Source organism: Porites lutea, chromosome 6 (assembly GCF_958299795.1).
Source record: "Porites lutea chromosome 6, jaPorLute2.1, whole genome shotgun sequence".
Lineage (NCBI taxonomy): Eukaryota > Metazoa > Cnidaria > Anthozoa > Scleractinia > Poritidae > Porites > Porites lutea.
Genome location: NC_133206.1, coordinates 16,551,646 through 16,574,846, shown reverse-complemented (window position 1 = coordinate 16,574,846; position 23,201 = coordinate 16,551,646). Strand labels below are relative to the sequence as shown.

Here is a 23,201-nt window from a genome sequence, read left to right as displayed (position 1 = left end):
CGTTGAACACTCCCTATCTATTGTTTTACCTAATTTTAGCTATGCGCTTGCAGTCTATGGGGCATCGGAGTCCGATCTTACGGTTATACAAAATTTTTTAGACCGATGCCATAAACGCCGTTTTATTTTTATTTCCAGTTTTTATCAAGAACCTTTTAAATAAACAAGACCGAAACATTTTAAAGAAATTAATATCAACGGATTGCCACCCCCTGAAAGATGTCATTACTGTCCAGAAGACTTATGTACATAATCTTAGGAAAATAAAAGGCTGTGTACGCCCGAAAATTAATACACAGCGTTTTATGAACATCTTTGTAAATAGGTTGATTTTTAAGCTCCATTAATTGTAATGACATACTTTTTTAATATATATATATATATATATATATATATATATATATATATACACCCGTTTTCAAAAAGGTTTTCATATAGAGAGATATATAGTTAGATATATACTTTTGTTTTCTTGCACGTGCGCCCGTGTGCATTTACACTTGTTATTGTCTATAACTTGTGAAACAACTTGGTTCAACAATAATTTTTTCTTTTCGTCAGGTTCTTTGTTGCAATTTGTCAATTAAAAAAAAATAATGCACGAATATTGTCTGCAATTCTCTTGATTTGCATTCTCTTGAAAATTAAAGAATGAGGAATTCGGTCACTTGTAGGTCATATCATTGTTGTCGTTACAGGATAAGGGGAAAAACGCAGATGAAATGAAAAAAAAAGTGTTTTCGAAACCGCTGAGAAGGAAGATGTGACAGGGAATATCCATATTGGATATGTGGGAAGGAGCAACAATATTATAGCAGTTGATTAAAACGGACCAGGACGTTTACTAGGTTCATAGAAGTAGATTTTATCATAACCATGATGAGCGGGTCATATATATTAATGTCTCACCTTTTTTCGTGTAAAATCGCGGCCTGTAAGGCAACGTCTCATTGAAGACAGAATAAACTCTCGGCCACAAATGCTTTCAAGTTAGTTTACAGTTTCTCTTAAGCACGCCCATGGACAGCGCATTTTTTTAATACACTCCATCAATAAAAATGCTTCGTCACTTGCTACAGATGCCATGGCATTTGGCCTACCAATTTGGTGACGCCGTATAACTCGCCGATCGGCTGCTTCGCGGGATGTTTTCCTCATTCCCAAAATCAGCTATATAATTCGTCATTGCAAGTTTGTACCGCAGGGGGGCATGTATTTTTCTAAAAAAAAAAAAAATCAAAACGACATTTCAAATTGGAACAAAAACCCCGACGACGAAAAAATTAATCGTCGAACCGAATTTTTCACAAGTTGGACAATAACAAGTGAATAATACACACGGGCGCACGTGCAAGAGAACAAAAGTATATATCTATCTATATATCTCTCTGTATGAAAACCTTTTTGAAAACGGGTGTATATATATATATATATATATATATATATATATATATATATATGTAGATATTTTTATCATAGTTTTTCATCTTCCGTATTATTGTAACATAAGATATATACCTCTTATTAGCCGAGTTTTCGGTCCGTACTGTAAATTACGGACCGAGTTTTTTTCCAACAATTTATGGCCCAAGCGCGTTTCTTCCAGTTTGGGGGACCGGAAACAAGTGCAGGATGCACGATTTGACAATCATTTGACAGGCGTCAAGAAAGGGTTTCCGAGAAAGTGAAAACAAATTCGCCATGTTGAAAAAGTTTATTTCATCAAAACTAAGAGCGCTGTAAGTTTTAGCTCTTTAATGTAACGCTGGAGTATTTTGGAAAATCGGGCACTGTGTCTTTCTCGAAGTCATTTCCATCTTTCCTCCGTTGGTCCCTGTGAAAAAAAAAAGCTGCAAAAGGCAAAGAAGTTTTTCAAGGTAAGTTTGTTGTCATTGTCGAAGGATTCGCTCGTTAATTTTTCTCCGGAAAACCTCTCGAATTTCTGCCAGTTCATTCTCGTCTTCAAGTGTGATCTGCGTTAAAATTTTCAAACACTGACAATATTCTCTTGCACGGAAAGGTTACGATTCAGTTTCTACATCAGCTTCGTTCTCATTCAAACCAAGCTAGGTTAAAATCTGGAAAGGCAAAGTCAACATCCCAGTTCTCAGCGTTTACAGACATATTTTTTTTCGGTCAAAACTAAGAGCACTGTAAGTATTCATTCGCCAATGTGACGCTGGAGTCTTTTGAAAACTGGACATTGTGTCTGGCTCGAAGTCGCTTCTATCTTTCTTTCGTTAGTCTTCGGAAAAACACTGCAAATGGCAAAGAAGCTCGTTAAGATGATTGGGTGCAGGCATGTTTGTTATCATATTTGTCGAAGGAATTACTCATTTTCTCTAAGGCAAAACATCTCGAACCTCTGCCAGTCGATTTTCGTCTTCTTAACTGTGTACTACGATAAAATTCTCAAACACTGACTAGAATCCTCTTCTATAAGATTACGAGTTAGTTTCTTCATCGCCTTCGTTCACAAATAAACACAATTTAAAATGTTGAAGGACAAAGTCAAAATCTAAGTCCTCAAGGTTGATAGACGTCATGTAACTTTATTTCAACCTTTTTTCCGAGGTAAAGAGACTAAGAGCACAGAAATGAGCATTTTCTTTGACATTTTGGTCCGTATAGCAAGTTACGGACCGAAAATTGACCAATCGCATGGCGAAAACAGACTCAGCCATATAATAAGTAGTTTTATCATTTGATGAAATAAAGACTCATTATTATTAATTATTATTTATTCACTCGAAACTCCTCTGAACCCTGTGTGGGCCATCGATCAACCTAGTTCCAGGCGCGACCGCCTAGCTGTTTATTTACGGATGAACTAAAGACGAAATAGCTGAATTTGTGATTAAAAGCGAACCGATGAAATGCAAAAATACGAAAACATATTGCTCGATGGATGTTATCCACAATTTGAGGAGTACTGGCAAAAATAATGAAACATCTGTTTATATTCTTAAAACGTGACGAGAAATAGCCAAGGTTTAGAAGAAAGCCTACGAGGAGGTTAGTTTGTTAAGAACTTAGAAATATTTTGAATGAATAATGAAACAATTATTGAATGAGGCTTTCGCATGACGTGAAGAATCATGCAGATCAGATCAGAAAACCAAAAACCAAAGTACCGTTTCCAGGGCTGTCAACTCTTCCGGATAAGCCAGGAGACTCCAGATTTTGGACCGTATCTCCTGGACTCAAGATTTAAGATTAGGATAATCGCCGAAGTTTGCCATTTCTTGTAAACTCGACTTTCCGACAATAAAATTTCAAATATTTTGCGTTGTTTTGGCTATTTAACTGTTATCATCAAACTTTTTCTCAAATAAAAACTCCGGTATGCCTTTGTAATGTAAGCAATAATGTGATTGGTGGGAAGTAAACCAATCGGGTCAAATGTTTTAATGCCAACAACATCTTTTCGCCGTTTAGTGTCATCGCAAATTCGTGATGACTGGAGCCAACGAGTATCTTTATTGCGCAAATGACGTCATGTGTTGAACGTTATGACGTCATCTATCAGCCCTTCCCCATCAATTGTCAATATTTAAAGACGGTGGGGGGGGAGGGTCAAATTACTATTTCCCAAAATAACGTTAGCCCGCAATACAGTGCTATTTTAACTCCCGGGGGGAGGGGGGAGTACTCCTTTATATGGCCTATACGGGGATGTGCCGGTGGAAAGGGTATGGTTTTCGTCCTCCCTGTCCTAAACAGGGTATATAGTTTGGCACAAGTCTGTCCTAAACACGGCATATAATTTCGCGCAAGTGACCTGTCCTAAACAGTGTGCATGATTTGTGCGAGTCTGTTCTAGTAATAAAATTGAGAGAGTTGTCCTAAGCAGGGTACTAAAATTGAAAGTGAAATGAGCGACCTATGAGTGTTTTGCATGAACATAGTCCGCCGAATGACGGCTTTGTTATGGTTAGAGATGTTTAATTTGACGATGCTCGTGTCCCGTTTCATTTCTTCAGTATTTTGGTCAAATAAAATGCGACTCTCTTAATACGGAAACCCCGTTAACATGGACACTTTTCGTGGTCCCCTCGGTTTCCGTAACTGTGTTTTGACTGGCTTGTATTAGGGTTTTCCGATTTAGTGGAAATCCCTTTTGTTCGGAAATATGTTTTCTGTCATTGTCAAAAGTCCTAGTTTAACGCCTCTATGATGCTTACTCGAATAAAGCCGGCACGTGGATTTCTTTCAAACCGTCGAAAGCATTTTATTAAAAGATTTATAGCGTAAGATGTACAGATAATGTAAAATCATTAGACGTCTAGCAAATTAAAGACGTTAGAAAAAAATAAAGATTAACATCACTGGAATGTTAATTTCAACAACAAAAAAAGGAGAAAAAGCGAGAGAGGCTTGTTAATATATGTTATCATCTCATGAAAAAACCGTTTGTCCATAACGCACTGGTCGATCGTGCGAAACAACTGAAACGAGATGCTTGCTTTGGTTTGCTTTTATTGTTATGCGTGTCAGCTGTGCGCCTTTATTTCTTTCATGAAAATGACGGAAAGGTATTTTCCATTTCCAATAAATCTGAAAACACTATTGAGGACAAGAGCTTTTGGAAAATCAGTTAAGAGAACACCTGGACCAATTTTTTGGAGCAATGATAAATAGCCACGTGGGAGGTGTCTATCCACTCAAAGGGTAACTAGCATAAAAAAAAATATGAAAAATGAGGGCGAGCGAGCCACAATCTGGGTAATATGTGCTCATAACTACTATACAAAGGAAGACGCAAATTTATAATCTAAACATTTGTAGCAAGCTCTGCAGCACCCCGGAGAGCTTAATAGTAGGCTAGAACAACATTTGAGTCTGCTTGAAAAAAACTGAGACTACAGATAATTCATTAACGCGCACTGAAGAGAAACTTTAAAAATAATTTTGACTGAGCTATTGAGTAGCTTTAGGACGGAAATATTAGCCGTGTGCGTGAAAACGAAGAGAACTCTCTCCCATACAAATTCTTTTCGCAAAAGAATAAGAGGATTTAAGAGTGGTATTTGGACTGGTTGAACTTGCCGACAAAGCATAAAGGAACTGTATGGCATTGGAATCGGAAAATGAACTTGAGGGCACAAAAATAAACAGCACACGTACTTCAATTTAAAATCATTGATATCGATCTAATTAAATTTAAGGTCATTAACTTTAGAAGACGTTTATTATTTGGTTACACCTTAAAATAGATTTAGATCAATTCGGTAGCCCACTCTGAAAGTAAAATACTTTCCCAAGAACAAGATGATTAACAAGTCGGAATTTTTAGTAGCATGGGACAAGCCAAACTAATCACTAGCTTTAATCTGTTGATTACAGGCAGACCGCTCGTCAGAATCGATGGTGGATAAGTTATCACGCTCTTACCAAAAACGAAAACGTTCTTGAAGTTCGCATGACTGTGGCCCTAAGTTTCACCTTGACGGGTTATAAGATGAAAGGGTAATTCAGTTAACCTGTAACCCTTTCTATATAAGTAAGACGGTACATTTAAGGAATCTGATTATCTTATCTGTTAAAGAAGACAAAATACGAATCAGATTCAAGCGGTGCAAACAGACGAACATTGTGTTTTAATATAAAACCTTATCGCTTTCCACATACATTTTTATGTTTTTCTCTCAGGAAAAATTAAAGATAGATTAAGAGAAGATTATTGAGAAACGCCACCGGGCAAAATGTAGCGGTCACACGTCCCTCTAATATGTCTGTAAAATCTTCTCCATCGCTTCTTAAAGTTTACAACTCCTCACTTTTTCATAAACGACGTTTCACGAGGTATATTTCGACATCGATCGTTTGCGTTTCCGACAAGATGGCGTCGAAAATCGTGATAAGGTTTGTTAATTAAGTTTAAGGAAGTAATTTTTGGGAGGTTTTGAGCTTTGCCTTAATTGGGACCATAATTGAGAGGCTTATTAGCAAGAGTAATTTCAGATGATTTTTATTATGCTCTTTTATCATGAAAGTTCCGCCTTGCCTTTTTTCTTTACATTAAAAATTGCAAAAAAAAATCAGTTTCTTTTTCAGTTAAGTCATGCAAGATAGAGAAAGCTTTTATCGATTCTATTGAAGCACGTTGGACGTTAACTGATATTAACTTAGTTTATTTGAAAAATAATCGCTGAATAAGAGTACTGTTCGTTCGTTTTGAGTGGATACCTCTTTCATTCGCTTACGTCTTTCCACTACCAGAAGACCTTTTAGATTGTTGTGGTTGTTCCTTTCATGCCAGCCGGATATATGATCGGAGAAACTCTTTTAAAAGAATGCATAGAAGGTTTGCATTTAATTCATCTTTATCTTATTCTTTCTATTTTAATTTGCCATATATTACTATTTTTTAATTAGAGAATATTTTTAGAAATTTTCAAAGCAACATTTAATTGGCATGGCTGGTTAATTTATACCGTTTGTCCGTATTTACCTTTCTTATCTTTTTCCTAGTAATTCAATTAAATTGAAAATGATTCTAAGTTGAAATCGAAACGTAATGAATTATGTTCCTAGTGGGAAACTAGACTCTGTCAGGATTACGAAGCAGCGTTTGCAACTCTTTTCACGGCCAAATTGTGTATGTTACATAACCACAGCTGCAAATTACAAGGCTTTAATATTTTTCGCACTGAAAAGATCGTTTTAGTTTTTCCGTTTTAGTTTAAACTGAATGACGTATTCTTGGCATCCTTGGGACGTCATTGCTAAATTATTTTCTTTATTTTGTCGTTTTGAAGTGCAGTACTTTTATCTTTGTTGAAATTAATTTCTTTTAAAAAAATCTTAATTAGTTTGTTCAGTCACAAGGTTCTTTACATTTGTGGCAGATTCATCACGTGACCGACAGATGCGAAAAAGGTTAGCATGCTTACTAACAGCAAAAAAAATTTTCCAATCCACTTACAGCGGCTTTTTTATCTACATGCTTTGTCGCTCCCTGAGACCTAATCGAAAATTAGGAAATTCAATGTGGAAATCCACATGGTCGTTTGCTAATGGCAATGGCCTGCTGTATGTAAATTTCAGTTCAGCCAAGTTTTCAAAATATCCGTCTGAAAAACGGAGTGAATAGTGTTAAGCTATTTTTGTCTGATTGAATTTGGACCGTTTTGCATCTTTTTATTTTCTCTAGCAGACGTTTGCTTTCAATTCAAACGTAAGTAAACCTAATCAGTTACTGTAATGAATTTTAATTTCAAAAACATCAGGGAAGTGTATAAAGTGGCAACCATCGAAATCAAGCGCGCTGGTGGAATATTACAGTTTGGCCATCTGGGTTTTCGGTTTTTATGTTAGGAGAGAATCACAAGGAAGTATTCTATTACCGTTGACATCTTCGACAGAAAACCGCCTCAAAACAATTACTTTTAAATAAGAGGTACTTGGAAAAAGGTGAATTTACTGCAGTAATTCTTTAAAATTTCAATTCCACAGTGATGACGGGAGCTTACGAGAGAATACGGATTGTAAACTGCGCCATTAACGTGCTGTTATCGTATACAGCCATCACACTCAACACAGTAACGATATTGGCCTTGAAAAAAACTTCATTATCAAGTCCTCTGAAGACACTGCTCCTAAGTCTAGCTGTCTCAGATCTCGGCGTTGGTTTGTTGGTCCAACCTCTGTACGTAGCCACTTTTGTCATGGAGAGCGAAGGAAACTCTTCTGCAAGTTTTTATTTCGTAATAAAATCGTACTACATGATTGTGGTATTTCTCTGTGTCTCTTCCTTCCTTGGTGTTATGGCTCTGAGCGTTGACAGGTTCTTGGCCATTCATCTACATCTTAGATACCAGGCAATCGTAACACACAAGCGAGTCGTCGCCTCCGTGGTCTCCATTTGGGTCTTAAGTGCAGTTATTTCACAAACGGCTATACACATCCGTCAAGTTACCTTTCTCATGTTCGGTACATTTTCAGTCATTTGCCTGATTTCCTCGGCATTTTTTTACTACAAAATATACGTTACTGTGCAACGCCATGCAAATCAAATTCAAGTTCTGCAATTACAGCCACGGCAAGGAGACAACGAAATGGTTGAATATACCACCAGACTTAAAAAGGCTGCCATTGGAACATTCTACGTTTACCTTGTGTTTTTAATATGTAATTTGCCAAACACATGTATTCTTTTGATACCACGTAATCTACTTCAGCAAAGTGCTGACTTAGAGACAATTCTGCCACTTGCAGAAACTCTAGTTTTTCTCAATTCATCTCTCAACCCACTGATATATTGTTGGAAGATGAGATACATTAGACAGGCCATCATCGCCATGCTGCGAAAGATTTATTTGGGAACCCAACACTCACACTCACCCAACACTGCGCATACAATTAACTAACACGTTGGATTATTATTTTTCATATGCTGCCCGTTTTAGCTTTGCTTTTCTGTAGTTTTCGTTTTCGTTTTTTGTTTTGTTATTTTTGTTATTAGGGGGACTTAATGCGCTTCTTAACAGAAAAGATAAAAACCGTCAAACTGACTTAAATTTTCTCACATGTACAGGGGCAACTCAATATAGAGACAAAGAGGCAGAACTTGTTCGCTATATCGCTATAATTCGTTATATCGTTATCATTGATAGAGGTTCTTTTTCATACATTTTACTATAACTGGGATATAGACTGAAAATCGTTCGTTTTACCGAGGACTTCTTTATATAGAGGTTCGTAATATCGAGGTTCCACTGTACCGAATAATGTTAATGGATATAAGTACACTGTTCAGGCGTACTAAGTCAAATCAGTGCAATATTCTCAAACCTAAAACGGGCATTGTATGTTATTTTTCGTCATTTTTGAGGTTATTCTAAGGCTAACTTTTTAAATACACATTTAAGCTTGAACCAGTCGTTTTTTCAATCCCGTTATCGCGAAGAGACGAAAACACTACGTCAGGACTCAGGTTTACCTACGCATCGACTGTCTTCTGTAAATATATGTTCGAAAGAGTAAATAATGCCTAGAAAATTTCTATCAATCCTGGAAAACTAAAAATGACTATATGACTGTTCTATTCATCTGTTTTTCAAATTTTATTCCCCCAAAAAAGGCTGTTACTCCTAAGAGAGGAATCCTGAATTTTTTGCAAAAATAGCGCGGAAGGAGGAGTAAGAAAATTTCACATTTCCGTGAACGTAAAGATAACATCCCGCAGCCTTTTCGTGAAAAAAAAAAATAAATAAATAAGAAAGCCCTAAATATCAAATGCTTTAGTTGCCCTAGGACTGCACCAAAAAATAATGATTTTATCGAACACTTTAGAATACATTGCAGAGCTTTAAAAGCAATCTTGATAGCCTAAAGCAGGTTTTTAATGTATTTTGGAGAAAGCTGTTTTGGGCGCCCCTGTTCCTATTGCGTTGCATGAAAGCATACTGTTTTGAAATATAAAATCACAATAACAACTTAACTGTCAGGAGCCCATGACTAGTCATGGGCTTCTCCAAGAGTCAAGGTAAATTATTTACATGTTAAAAGGGATTTTAGGCATTTTCTTTTAGGTATTCGAGCGTAATAGGATCTAGTATATGAATTTTAAACTATGTATAAATATATGTAAAAACAAAGCAGGTGTTAAAAGGTGTAATTAAACTGCGCTACGACGCGTTTTGTTTTGTTTTGTACTGATTTAATTTGTCGTATTCACTTCATATTATCGCTTAAAGCAATCTGTTTTAGTTTGGCGTCAGTTTAGGTCCGGCGTTCCAGCATAATAATTTTTTTGCCGCACAGTTAACAATATAAAATAGTTAATTGACCTACTGTAACATAATTGCTGTGCTTTGACAAACAAGAATTACACACCCAACTTTTTGCGGCCAAATAAAAGTCCGCCCACATATTCTATACTTTGGCCAGTGGTATTGCAAAGTAAGGTTAATATATTGATTAAGCCAAGGCCAAAAGCATCATTAGCTTTTGTGGGGTCTTTTAAGAAATGTCTTTCTGCAGTTATTCAACTTTTTGCCACACGCAGCCAAGAACTTTGTTACAAACCTCTCCTACAGTGATATTTGACCCATTCAAACATTTTATAGAGTGGAATATTTTATTTCAAGCAGTTTTGTAAATATGGTAATTCAATGAAAGCCGAAACAAGTAATTTCCAAAGTTTATTCCATTTGTTCCCATTCCGGAATACGGTAAATCGAACACTCCCTTGGACTCCTAACTAGTAGGTGTGACATTTCACATACGTTAACGTGAAGAAGCGGAGGACAATTGCATGATAACGTCATTTTACTAGAGACCTTCCAACTCTCAAACGCAATAAGTTTGGGTTCGGGCTTCAGAGGTCATTTGGTCGGAATATACCAGAATTATTAGTGTATTATCTGATGCCAAGTAAATGCAGAAATCTTAAAGATATGAAGTCTTCTTGTTTGTCTATCTGTACTAGTAGCCTTTAAGATAAGGAAGGTCGATATTTCTTGCATTATTACATGTGATTCGGCCCCATCATCAGAGCGCGCCCCGATCAATGCAAACATATATGGCCTACTAGTCTCGAGATTGTTTTTCTTCAATTTCGAAGCATTTAAGATTCTGTTAACAGTGAGTTTTCAAGTCATGTTGTTCTTAAAGTTGCGTAACTAGTGTAAATTACCAGCTAGCATTATCAACTGGATTATAGATTTTTTGTCGGACAGATCCCAGCGGGTTAAATTTGCATCAGAGTGTTTTTCTGAATGGGGCGTACCACAGGGTACCAAACTAGGCCCGTGGTTGTTCGTCCTAATGATTAACGCCCTTGATACGGATGCACAGCAATGGAAATATGTGGACGACACCACGGTGTCTGAGGTAGTAGTAAAGGGCGGAGAAAGGCACGTCCAGGCAATAACTAACAGAGTAATTGAGTGGTCTCGCGAGAACAGGGTCCAACTAAACGTCGATAAGTGCAAAGAACTCAGGATCTCCTTTGCTAAAGAGCAAAGAGTCTTTGATCTCGTCATCATAGAAGGAAAGGAGGTAGAGTTAGTCACTAGTACAAAGCTACTAGGCCCTACAATAGCGAACGATCTAACATGGAACGACCATGTAACTGAGATAACCAAAAAAGCTAGCAAGAGACTCTATTTCCTAACTCAGTTAAAGAGAGCGGGAGTTCCGAAACAAGATCTAGCACTGTTCTATGTATCGTGCGTGAGATCTGTTATTATTTATTCAGTACCTGTCTTTTTCAACGGTCCCTCCCAGTACTTAAAGAAAGAGCTGGTACGGCTCGAGAAAAGAGCAGTATCAATAATAACCTCAGGAAAGTGCGACTCGGCAATAGAGGTGGGGTTAACACCCATTTTGGAGCATTATTATGTACTATGTAGCAGGCTTTTTGATAACATTTTCAGTGATCCAAACCATAAATTGAAGGCGCTCCTTCCACCAGACTATGACAACTCACGCTATAACCTAAGCTAAAGACGACAGCGCCTTTTTAATATGCCAAAGCTTTGCAAGAACAGAACAAGTAATACTTTTATATATGCGATGTCGAAACAGTCCGGGCTATAGTTTAATCCCACTTATATTCATGCTTTATATTTTAACATATTTCAATATGAATATGTTATATAGAATTTTTAATATTATCTTAAAAATCATTTTTCGACTTATTATCTAGGATTCATTTGTAATTTTCAAGTATTGTAAAGTTTTTGTAAATAATTGAGTAATTCAAATAGAGATGTGCCCCATTCACACCAACTAAACATGTCTAATTTAAAAAAGCTTTTAGAAATGAAAAACAGACATGGAGAACTGGGACACGGCCATTTATGCAGAATCTAAATGAACTTCAACATGTTAAACATAATTTGCATTACACTTGTAGTCAACTTAAGTCAATAAGCAGCTTTATGAGGGAAGCAATCTTAACCTGTTTACTAACCAACTTTTAAACATATTTAAGACTTGGTGTGAATGGGACATTAAAAGTCGACTTACTCAACTTCCATGCATGGAAAAAAGCATTTATCAAAGCTTCTTTGTTAAGTAGATCCGTCGTTTTTACTAGACTAGACTCTCAGGCACCAAGGTTTTTATATGAAGCAATTGCAAAAAAATTTACATCCATAATCGGTTTTTAACTTTGAATATTTGTTTTCTTTGGAAGAGGCTTTTTAACTGTTTTTAACATCTTTGTTAGTTAGACATCCTTCGTTTTCGCGGGCGCTTTCCTGGTACTAAGAAGTCAGCGTTCTTGTAGTAGTCGAAGACATTAGGGACTAACTGGTTCTCATCAGCGACTTTATAGTTGTCGCGGAGGGGGACTTCTGGGTTATCGTACGGGGCTCTATAGTTGCCGAGGGGGGCTTTTGGCCTGTTGTTGTTGACCCTAAAGTTGTCGTATGACAATCTATAGTTGTCGAAGCCGGATCTGTAATAAATCTCCGGAACTATTCGATTGTCGTAAGTATCGTACTTTTTCTGGGGCAGTGTTTGGTCCTTGTATTCTTCTCTGTTGTTATCAAACTGCACGTTTTGGCTGTCGTGGTCGTCCGAGGTAACTTGATACTTGTCCAGGAGAATTCTTTGTGGTTCTCTCTTCCTACCTTTAACATTACTGTGGCGGAATCCCCAGCCATCGCACCGAGTAAAGAACATAAGAAGCACTGTCAATGTCATTAAGGCAAAACCCCACTTTGCCGTCCCCATTCTGAAACAAAAAGCCAAAATACAATAAAATAAAATGCCTCATTTCTCCCGTCATAAACATCATTTTAAGACTTCAGTAAGAATCAAGAAAACTAATAATTACGCTCTTAGTATTTAAGGCAGCTATAGTCAGGGGCACCTAACGAATGTTTTCTGTAAATATCTGTTCGAAGGAGCAAATATTGCCTCGAAATTTCTATAGCAAAAGAAAGGCTAAAAATTGCTGAGTAACAGTTCCATTCGTCTAAGATATTCGGAGTTTTCCGATGAACTTGGATTTTTCACATTTGATTTCCAAGATTTGGAAGGTTATTGGCAAAAAAAGTCACGTGGAAATTTCGGTACAAAGAAGAATCATCCCCTAGCTATAATTTTGTAATGAAATAACATAAATTCGAACCCAGATCTCCCACGGCCAAGTGTAAAACAGAGTGAGATCTGGGTACGAGATTAGAAAGAACATGCATGGTTACTTCGGGTGCACCCTCGCAGTTTCGACAAGACCCGTCGGGATAGCTAAAACTTTAAATCGAGACGGCCAAAGTTCCCCTAAAACATACAGATAAAAATAGTTTTCATGGCATGCTGGCTCTAAATTAACCAAACGGGCTTAGAGAAAACCACCTTTGACATTAATTCCGACTTGTCCGGAAAGATTCGGTCGTTGGCTGCCACTGTATAGTTATCTATCTATAGTTACATTATGGATTCAAATTTTGGGCTAGACTCAATCAAGGCCGTGGGTAGAGTTAGACAATGACGCCGGAGGATGGCACTTACCAAGTCTAGATTTATGTGGAGAAAAGAATAAACATTAAGCGTTGGTTTAAAAAAAAAAGTGTATGTCACTGGATGATAAAAATGCAAATAAAAAGAATGGTCATAGGTTCGTTTCAAGTCGTCTGTATTGTTGCCTGAATAAAAGCCATTCTAAAAGAGAAGCCTGCGTGGCACGCGCTAGAAATTGATGGGTGCAAGAAAGAACGGACGCACGCGAGGGTGACACGCGTGTCTCCCTCGCGCGTCCGTTCCAAGCGCCTGCTACGAAGGCTATAAAAGTGTGAAGCGCAATCCCGGACTTTATAAAAGTGTTTCTAAACATGTTAATTTCCCTTTAGAAATTTCCCTTAGAACAAATTTAGGGTGGATTTATTTGAGGCATACGCGTATAGCGGTCGCATTTGACCATTAAAATTTATTATTATTTTTTTTAGCTTTGTATAAAAAGAATCCAACGGGCTTTTGTCACGGTTTTACGTATAAATCCACCATAATCCACCCGTTTAGTCGGTTACTGTGGCTACGAGATCAATTTGCAACCACCCTAACTGACTGTATTGTGACGTCAATGCCGTCATAACCCACTTTAAAAGCAAACACTCCAGCTTATAGCACATAAACAGTTGAGTCAAGAGAGGCAAAAAAACATTTGAAAGAGCACTAAAGCAGCAAAAGGTTTACTTCATCTATCTTTGGCCTTTCTACCCTTAACGTTTTGGATGGTACATGCTAAACTCAAATGTGAATGGTCAGAGGTGGCGGCCATTTCAAATGACATTACAGCCGCAAATCCCCACCCCCCCCCCCCCCCCACCCCAAGCGGCACAATATCCCATAATATATTTATAATAGCTGGCTTTTTATTTTATATCATGTCAACGGTTTATCATGTGAGAGATGAGGGGCAGACTGTTTGCAGTCCGCCCTTTCTCTTAGATCTGCCGAGTTCTCAGACAGTGAGCGCGTAGGGTTCAGTCAAGGGCGTAGCCAGCCTCTAGACCTGTAGGCCAGGGGCTACAAATTTTTGGTTTGATCACTCTACCCCTTGTAATCAATTATGCATTGTTAAGGTGACCTAAAAAGCTTAAGAGGTCAAATTGTTGGTGAGGTTAATGCGTACTAGTCATGCGTGCAATTTTTCAGAACATTTGGAAATGAAAGTCAGCCAGGCCTATAATTAGTAGAAAGGAGACTGCTCACAGTGTAGGTAAGGGGAGGTTTTCCCTCATCCATCGCCCTGTGCCACGTTAGGGTTATGAATTTTGGTGTCCATCCGTGGGTTTAGAGGAGTTTCTTTGATTTTTCGTGATGTCATAATAAATTATAGAAGTCGAATGCAATCTCGGGTCTGCGCGCAGGCTATGCGAAAACTAAGGCAGTTCATCATTGGAACCCTCTCCTAAGTTACCTTATTACATGAAGTTTTCGCGACACGTTAATTTTGCGAATTTTGCGATCCAAAAAAAATCACGAAATTAAAGTGACACGAACAATAAATGTCGCAAACATAACATGGCGCGAAAATTAAGTGACTCACATGATGTCCATAATAAAGATAGAACGAGTTTATTACCACTGAAACGTTTACAAAATCACATTTTTTACTTTCTGAGGAATTTTCAGTGTAAATGGATGTTGTGGTCAATTAATTAAAGAATAATAATTCACGTACAAACATGAACTGCTTGTGAACGTTGTGAGAACTGCTTTGTTGTTACTGTTGATATTTTTTCCTGCTGTTGCGTTTTTCTTAGTTTTGACGTTATTTTTCCTTTGATAAAGCCGTTTTATTTAATTCAAAGACATGTTAAATAACATTGCCTATGAAATGCAAATTGCTGTACTCAAAAACGCGAAATTAAAGTGATTCAAAATATAAAATTTTCACATGATCACGACATTTAAGTGTCGCGAAATATGCGCACATCCAAATCGCGAAATAAACATGTCGCGAAAATTTTGTAATGTAATAAGGTAGCCTGTGTACAGACGACCCCCCTTCCCTCATATAAAGTTTTTCCTGAGGAGAGAGGGGCGTCTGTACACAGGTTACCCCTTTGTCAACGTTAACACTTAATTTTCAGTTAGGGCAAAATTGTGACTCAGCGGAGGGGTAGGTGGTCAGTTATATTACCCACAAACCTCAATAGAGAGGAGAAGTGTGACGTTAGGTTACCATGGTACCAAAATTTCTGGATCACAACAACAGGGAGCTTAAGCAACGACGACGGCGACGGGAACGAGAACGGCAAAAAAGCAATAGGTTTAGATTAGCAAAACAATATTTTTGCACGTGCATCACGCTTTTTTGTACATTTCTTAGCCGTCGTTGCACGACTGCGACATGAAACTTCCAGGCAACCTCGTCCCCAGGGCTTTTCCCATTTTTTAAGGGAAAAGCCCTGGGGACGAGGTTGACTTCCAGGAGCCCATCAAATGATGGGCTCCTGAAACTTCTAATTTCACGCGCCCTCTTTATGGAGTAGATGAACACAACACAAAATTTTCTTTTTCTTTTCCTAAACTTAGATACGATCCTTTCGGATTCAACCCCAGAAAATTTCGCCAACATTTGACAAATTGAATAAAGTTGATTGAGATCGATGAATTTTGAAACGGTGAGAATTCACTTTTTAAGTGACGTTTTTGGTTTGTTGTCATCCAAACATTTTACCACCATGACAACGTGACGTAACGACTTCCCATTATTGTTGTTTGTTCACGACGGCTTCCGATTTATGTCTCGGTAAGAGTTACAACAGACTGATTAAGGCCCTAAAACAACAATTCTCTAATCACGATCTGATTTATTTCATTATGCTGTAAACTGTTTCAGTCTTTTATCATAGAGAAAGTTCTATGATAACTCAACGTAAAACAAGATAGAAGTGAAACGAAAATTATGTTCTTAGAATTTTTGCCGGTCACCTTGCCTCCCCCCGGCTTCACTCAAATGGGTTGGGTGAAGTAACTTCATAAAAATTTTTCGGTTACGAAAGCCTGTTGATCCTGTCGGACGCTCGTGTTTTTGGTAGTAACTTCGCACAAAAATATGTAATTAGTCTCAACAATATTTGAATTAGCTATTGGCAGACGTTACTCTAGCTTGAGACGATAGCTGACATTTTGCGACGCCACCTTTGTCCAGTCAGAGGGTATCAATGTCAGCCGTCAAACGGCCTAAAATTTAACCGTTAGTAGGTTATGTGTCAAAAATGCAGACTAATATTAATCCTCAAAAAGTTTCATGGTATTTCAAATCTCACTATTCAGCTGATCTTCACCAACTGGAGTGCTCAGTCCTGGAGAATCTCTAAACTGGAAAGGGAAACAAGTTCCCATGTTTTCAAAACGCTCTCTCTAAGCATAACAAGACCGTACAACTTGCTTTAACTGAAAAGATTTTAAGATTTTTAACTGAGGTGTAAAGGCCAAGACAACCTCCAAAACATAGCAATTAAAATCTTGGACTATAAATTTCCACTCAATTACCGTCAAACGTTCAACCGTCAGAGTGGGAAAAATTAACCGTCAACAGTAAAAGACACCAAACCATGTATTTCTAAGCATGGTCCATAGCTTGATGATGTTTGTTTGCAGAACCAAAGCGGTACACAAAGACTTAGTACTCATTAGTGGTCATTAGTTTGGAACGTGCGTAAGATACAATGTTAACAACTATACTATCTAAGAACCGGAACGTGCGTTAGTTCTATAAAACTTTCATTAACGTACCTCAGATTTGGTGGTCGCGATAAGAGGGGAATTGATCTCAAGTCTTAGAGACGTGTTCGCTTTTCCACAATGAACCTGAACTGAATTAAGCATATTATCGGGGTGGCTATTTCAACCCCTGCATGTACGTTCATCGGGATTTAGTCTAATCCGGCACAAATTGGTTTGATAGCTGACAGATCTTCATATTTTGATTTCGCAATCCAATAATTTCCATGCTAACATCTATTTACATCTATCAACCTACGCCCCGATCATGAATTCGGTGTGGTGAAATGCAAAGAATAGTGCTTTATACCTAACAAAGCCTGCGGACTTGGTATATATCTCATACATAAATCGACATAGAATAACCTATGAAAGAACTGCATAAACAACTCTTATTGAAAAGTCCCCGAATAGAGCATTTGTGTACAGCCGGGAACTCTCAAGTCGTTTTAAGGAGATAACTACGTCACTTGTAATTTTTATCGAAATAATTCCAAGTATTCTTGTTGGATTTAAAAGCCGTTGGTATTCAATCGACGATCGAAAACCTTTTATAGTGGAGTAAGTGTGCATCCTTTAGACTGTTCCATATAGTCCTTACTACAAATAAAAGGTCTCTTTTGTCTTTTTTAGTGAAAAGAGTCTGCATCAGTACAAAAAGATGGAAAATTATTTTCATCTTTTTCTGTGAAAAATCTAATCAATGGACAAGTTGCGTGTCGCTGATCTAAGAAGCACTTAACTGGGCAGCCGAAATCTAAACACAAAACTGCCACATCCAATTTATTCCCATGACCCTAGGATGCGTAACTTTGAGATTAGTAACATGCTCGCCATCTAGATCCCATTTTTGAGATTTTCTAGAAATGAAGGAGTGTCCCAATATTTTTTGGTCGCAATCGTAAACAAGCAAGAACGTCAGATCCCTTTATCTTTCCGGCAAGCACGCGCGAACGTGATGATCGAGTTTGTTTGGTTGTTTGTAGATCTACCTGACGTTTTTCTGGCTGACCCAAATGTAGCAAGGTTTGTGAAATTTTCAATCCGAAGATTTATTTCAGGGTTAAGGGCAGCTGAAAAGTGCGATCTTTCCTTAGTAAGGATATGGCTAAGAACATCATTTGAGCAAGAGCTCGGGAGCCGATTGGGCCGCCGCTATTGTCTAACATGTGATAAAATTTTAAGAATTCCTAGGAAGTCTGTCTTCTAGCGCCTTAGTTTTTGGACAGAGACACTCTCGAAGTTTTTAACCGGAAAATAAATAGTGTTAATAATATATCTGGCGATTCTCCTCACCCTTCCTACTGAAATTTCTGGATCCGTCCTGAAAAAGCAACATTCGAAATTTTGCGAACGTTTGATTATTTCAAGGGAAAAACTATTAGCAGAGTAAAAGTTACGTCACTCAATACATGTTTTCGGATTCTTTTATGCTTGGTCCGAACCTACTCAACCACCTTAAGGACCTCCTCGGAGTATTGAACTCACTAATTCCCGGCTTATTAATTTACAGTTGCGTTTGGTTTTCCAAAGCCAAAACATGATTGAGCCAGTTCTTAAGCATAAGCAAGACAGTGGGACAGTACAACACGTCAGCAGATGGTAACCTCAGCAAACTAAGGCATTAAGAAATAGTTTAAAGGGATCAGAACTGCTCAAATCCTCTTACCATTAGCGAGATTATCCTTATCGCCGCGTTAACTGAACCGATAATTGACCTTTCAATGCATAGGACAACTCAAAGCCAACCCAATTAAACTTAAAGCTTTAGTTCTTTCAACTAATTGAGCTTAGTCATTATGGGTCCTTTGACGAAATTCTATGATGTAATCAGTCTAATGGGAACTCCAGTCTTTGGCAGTAGTTTCATATGTCCATTTGTTTTTCGGTCTTCACAAAGAAATGTCAGTTTTTTTAGCAGTTTTAACTTCATGAATTCTTGAGCACCGAAATGAAGAGGGTTATTACATTATGACAGTAGTAAGATTGGTAGCTGGTCTTTCATTGAATTTTACCATTTCACTAGAAAGTAACCGTGAACCCCATACCTGGGGCGTTTGTGCGTAAGTTAAGGTTGGCAATATGGCGAAGAATGTGTAGAGGAGAGTCGACGTAGAAGAACTCAATCTTGTTCCAACAAATCACGACGGGGACCAAACATTTCAGAGTGACGCAATCTTCAGTAATCCAGGGGGACAGCGAGGGGCTTAAGACAGTCTAGGAATTTTCTTTTGTGTGCCTTAAGGGAAAAAAAATTGGCAGTAAGTTTTATATATTCAGACAGGTAGCTATGAGAGAAAAAATTAATTTTTTTCCGGCTTTTTTTGTCAAATGCAAATAAGAATTTTTTTTCTTTTGGCTACGACCCTGCTCAGTTACCTCAAATGCTTCAAGAAACAAAGCAACAAATTCGAGAAAAGTCGTGCGATCTGATGAATAGCTTTTCAGTAGCTTGCAGAAAGTTCTCGTTTCTGTTTTTGCTCTGACTTCGATCGAGACCTCACTATGACATCGACAGCGGAATAAGCAGCAAAATGTCAAGTTTTGTGGCGCTGTATATGCTGCGGAATGAAAGAAGAAAGTTGTTTCTTACCAACTGAGTTGAACCCGGGGTAAACTGGCTCCCTGGAGAGTTAAAAACTGCTGAATTCTCGAGTTAGTTTGATGGCTTTACAAGTAATATCCTCGAATGGATATTTCATGCGCGGTTTTCGATTTCGTTTTTCTTTTTGTTGTCTTTTGCTTTGTCTCATCTTCTTTTCTTCTTTTTTTTTCTCGCGCTTTTTTAAACCCCAGAAGAAAGTATAGTTACCAAAATTCGACTCATGGAAGAAGACATTGCCAAACTGTGCGGTTTCCATTTGCACATCTCCCATAATACACCTTCTTTGCTCCCCAAAATGTCTTTTATTTCCCTTGAGACCACTTTAATACCCAGGAGAAATTAAAAAAAAAACCAAAGGTTACGCAAAGTTTTAGGGGGTCAAATAAGGCGTATTATCGGAGATGTGAAAATGGCGAATGGCCAGTCCTTTGAACGTGCGCACAGCCACCTCGGTAATGTCCAGTCTCGTTCTCGTTCTACCCACTCTGACGGTTGAACGTTTGACGGTAATTGAGTGGAAATTTATAGTCCAAGATTTTAATTGCTATGTTTTGGAGGTTGTCTTGGCCTTTACACCTCAGTTAAAAATCTTAAAATCTTTTCAGTTAAAGCAAGTTGTACGGTCTTGTTATGCTTAGAGAGAGCGTTTTGAAAACATGGGAACTTGTTTCCCTTTCCAGTTTAGAGATTCTCCAGGACTGAGCACTCCAGTTGGTGAAGATCAGCTGAATAGTGAGATTTGAAATACCATGAAACTTTTTGAGGATTAATATTAGTCTGCATTTTTGACACATAACCTACTAACGGTTAAATTTTAGGCCGTTTGACGGCTGACATTGATACCCTCTGACTGGACAAAGGTGGCGTCGCAAAATGTCAGCTATAGCCGCGGTCCTTTTGGTCAGCAGCTACGTTCTCCACCCATGGCAGTAAAGGATTGCTGTTTTGGTAACGAGAATGGATAGTAGCTATGCCGGTCCCAAGGACGGTCTTTTTATCTTTGTTAATGACCCTTGACATAGCTGTCGGAAAAGTGCTGTATCCGAACGTCCGCCCAATTTGCCCGGTTACCCGTGCTAAACGGTTCTTAGCCCTGGACCAAATATGTTTCCTGAGGGAGAAGCTGACTTTGAGCAAGTGACGTATAGGTCTCTGGAAAGGCCACCCCAGATAGCCCTGGATGCCGGATACAGTGCCCAGCCACTGGTTTTGCCCAGCCACTTCGGCACAGGTATTTTCGGCCATTTTTGGTGTTTTTTCTTCGGGAAGCTTCATTGGTTTCCATATCTGGGGTGGTCCTATTTCTAAGAGCCTGGCGTGTTTATTTACCATTGGAGTTCGAATTTTCGCCGTGGAAAAAGTGGAGTTGGAAAGAGAGCGATGGCGGCTGAGAATTTATTTCATGCCACCTTCCTTTCGCCTTGTATATTTTAGTGAATGGAGGGTGACTTTGAGCAAATTATTGTGAAACTTCGAGTGAACACTAACGACAAGAACACTTAACTGCAGAGTAAGAGTCATTGACTTTTATTCAGTACTTCCTACAAATTTTAGGATCGCATCCTCCATGCAGACACTATAATTCAACAGGAATCGACCTGTGGTACACTCACAGGGTCTGGGTGACCTGTGCTAGTTTAAGCAGCAGCAGTTTAATGGTTATCATTAGATAACATCGACTGAAGCCAGATTGGACACCTGATGAATTTTACACAACGCATTATTTTCATAATGGAACGAGACTGGAATGTAGAATGAGGCTAGAATAGCTGAAGAAACCAAAGCTACAGAGCGCCAGTTATGGAGAGAAAACAGTAGAGAGTTAAGCACTGATCTGCAGTGATTAGGGTTAAGCACTGGACTGAAAACGGTTAGCTTTCAAATATTGTAATGGGGTACGGCATATATAAGAACATGTATATTTTAAAAATTACTGGATTTGGCAGCTAGTCCTCGATGGTGTAGTGGATATGGATGTAGGCTATAAAGCAAGTGACCCGGGTTCAAAGCATCACAGTGGAGTTTTTCTATTTCACTATTATATTACACAGTAAAGTTGGACTTAAGTTGTTCTTCATGTAATTTTACTGAAAGAAACAATCTGACTTCAGCCGATGTTACCTAATGCTAACCCAATTTAATTACTGCATCAATCTCGACCCAGAGCTCTTCTGCGCATGTAGAGGAGAGAACTTACGCGCTCTTTTCCAAACCCGTAAGCACTGGGGTCGAGAATGTTACTACATTAGAAATAGAGGCTCAGGCGACTCATGCGGTCTGGGGTCAAGGTCTATTCGATCAACACACACCGAGGCAAGAAAACACAGTTTTAGTTTAGTTACTTATATATATGCGCCCCTGGCGTTCATTTCAAAGAGGCTCGAACCATTTCTTTAACCCCTTCCTCTCAAACGACTGCTTTAAATCCAACCTCGTCCCAAGGGCGCTTTTCTCTGGCTTTACAGCCGGGGAAAAGGCTGCCTTAAATCCTATCAAACTGCCCTATTCTGTATAATTCTTATACTGAACTGTTTTTATTTCCAATTTGCAAGTTCTTAAGCGTGAATTAGGGGCTCCTGACGTGAATGTAATACAATTTTCTACGGTACAATTGTTCCCGGTTATCATTTGTCTGCTCGCCTCGTTCTACTTGTTCTTTTTAGGTAAAGCTACAACCTCGGACAAAACATGTCGAGACAGATCACAAAAATACTTATTTTTTTCTTTTCTCAGCAAAAATGGGAAACGTCCTTTTCCCCCTCCTCCTCTTACCTGATGTTGTTTAGGACATAACACGATGGATTTTAGACCAAAACAACTTAGGGAATAGGGGGTGAGGACCCAGAGGGAGGGACCACGGATTTCAAGTGACGGGGATGACCGAAGGGTTTTTTGGGGGTGTAAAATTTTCGATGCCGGGATTTTTTGGGTAGGAGAATTAGCCAAATATTTTTTTTCTGGTGGCTTGCCTTTTAGTGACGATTTTTTTGCGTATTCAAAACAATCTGAAGATTCGTGATAGTGCCTGCGTGCGCGTGATCCGGCCTCGTCGTTCTGCGAATAAAGTACACTATCAAACTTGTTTTTGCGGCTGTTTTAAGTCTTTAATGTTTAACGCACTCCTGGCATTGCATCTGAAAATTCAAAGTAAGGTTCGGGAAATTTGGCATAGGATTTTTTGCGGTTTTGTCGGGAGCCCTAAAGATTTTTTTTGTGTTGTGAATTTCGCCCCCCATCCGAACATGCCCGTCACCTAAAATCCGAAGTACCCCCCTGGGGCTGGGGAGAGGGCAAATTTTCCTGTTTAGTCTGGAGGAGATTGTACTGGCGCAAACGTTAGACAGAAGCACATGCTCTAGAACATAGATGGAACTGATAAGAACACGCAACACGCAACACGCAA

At 38.5% G+C, this 23,201-nt stretch overlaps 2 protein-coding genes and 1 long non-coding RNA gene across 3 annotated transcripts; 2 read left to right on the top strand and 1 right to left on the bottom strand.

Moving 5' to 3' along the window:
* Nucleotides 1–7,460: 7,460 nt before the first annotated feature.
* On the top strand, nt 7,461–9,627 carry LOC140941937 (histamine H2 receptor-like). The gene has a single exon (XM_073390939.1). It carries the CDS (start codon nt 7,461–7,463, stop codon nt 8,370–8,372), a length of 912 nt encoding a protein of 303 aa, XP_073247040.1. The 3' UTR covers nt 8,373–9,627.
* Nucleotides 9,628–10,165: 538 nt separating this feature from the next.
* On the top strand, nt 10,166–11,862 carry LOC140940980 (uncharacterized). Its single transcript, XM_073389938.1, has one exon. It carries the CDS (start codon nt 10,774–10,776, stop codon nt 11,452–11,454), a length of 681 nt encoding a protein of 226 aa, XP_073246039.1. The 5' UTR covers nt 10,166–10,773; the 3' UTR covers nt 11,455–11,862.
* Nucleotides 11,863–12,061: 199 nt separating this feature from the next.
* On the bottom strand, nt 12,062–17,343 carry LOC140940981 (uncharacterized). The gene is made up of 2 exons (XR_012166396.1): nt 17,206–17,343; nt 12,062–12,691 (listed from the first exon to the last, which is right to left on the bottom strand). It is a non-coding gene; the product is annotated as an uncharacterized lncRNA (long non-coding RNA).
* Between the last annotated feature and the right edge of the window lie 5,858 nt (nt 17,344–23,201).

Coding starts and splice junctions, on each gene's coding strand:
- LOC140940980 (XM_073389938.1), top strand. CDS start 10,774: ATGATTAACGCCCTTGATACGGATGCACAGCAATGGAAATATGTGGAC.
- LOC140941937 (XM_073390939.1), top strand. CDS start 7,461: ATGACGGGAGCTTACGAGAGAATACGGATTGTAAACTGCGCCATTAAC.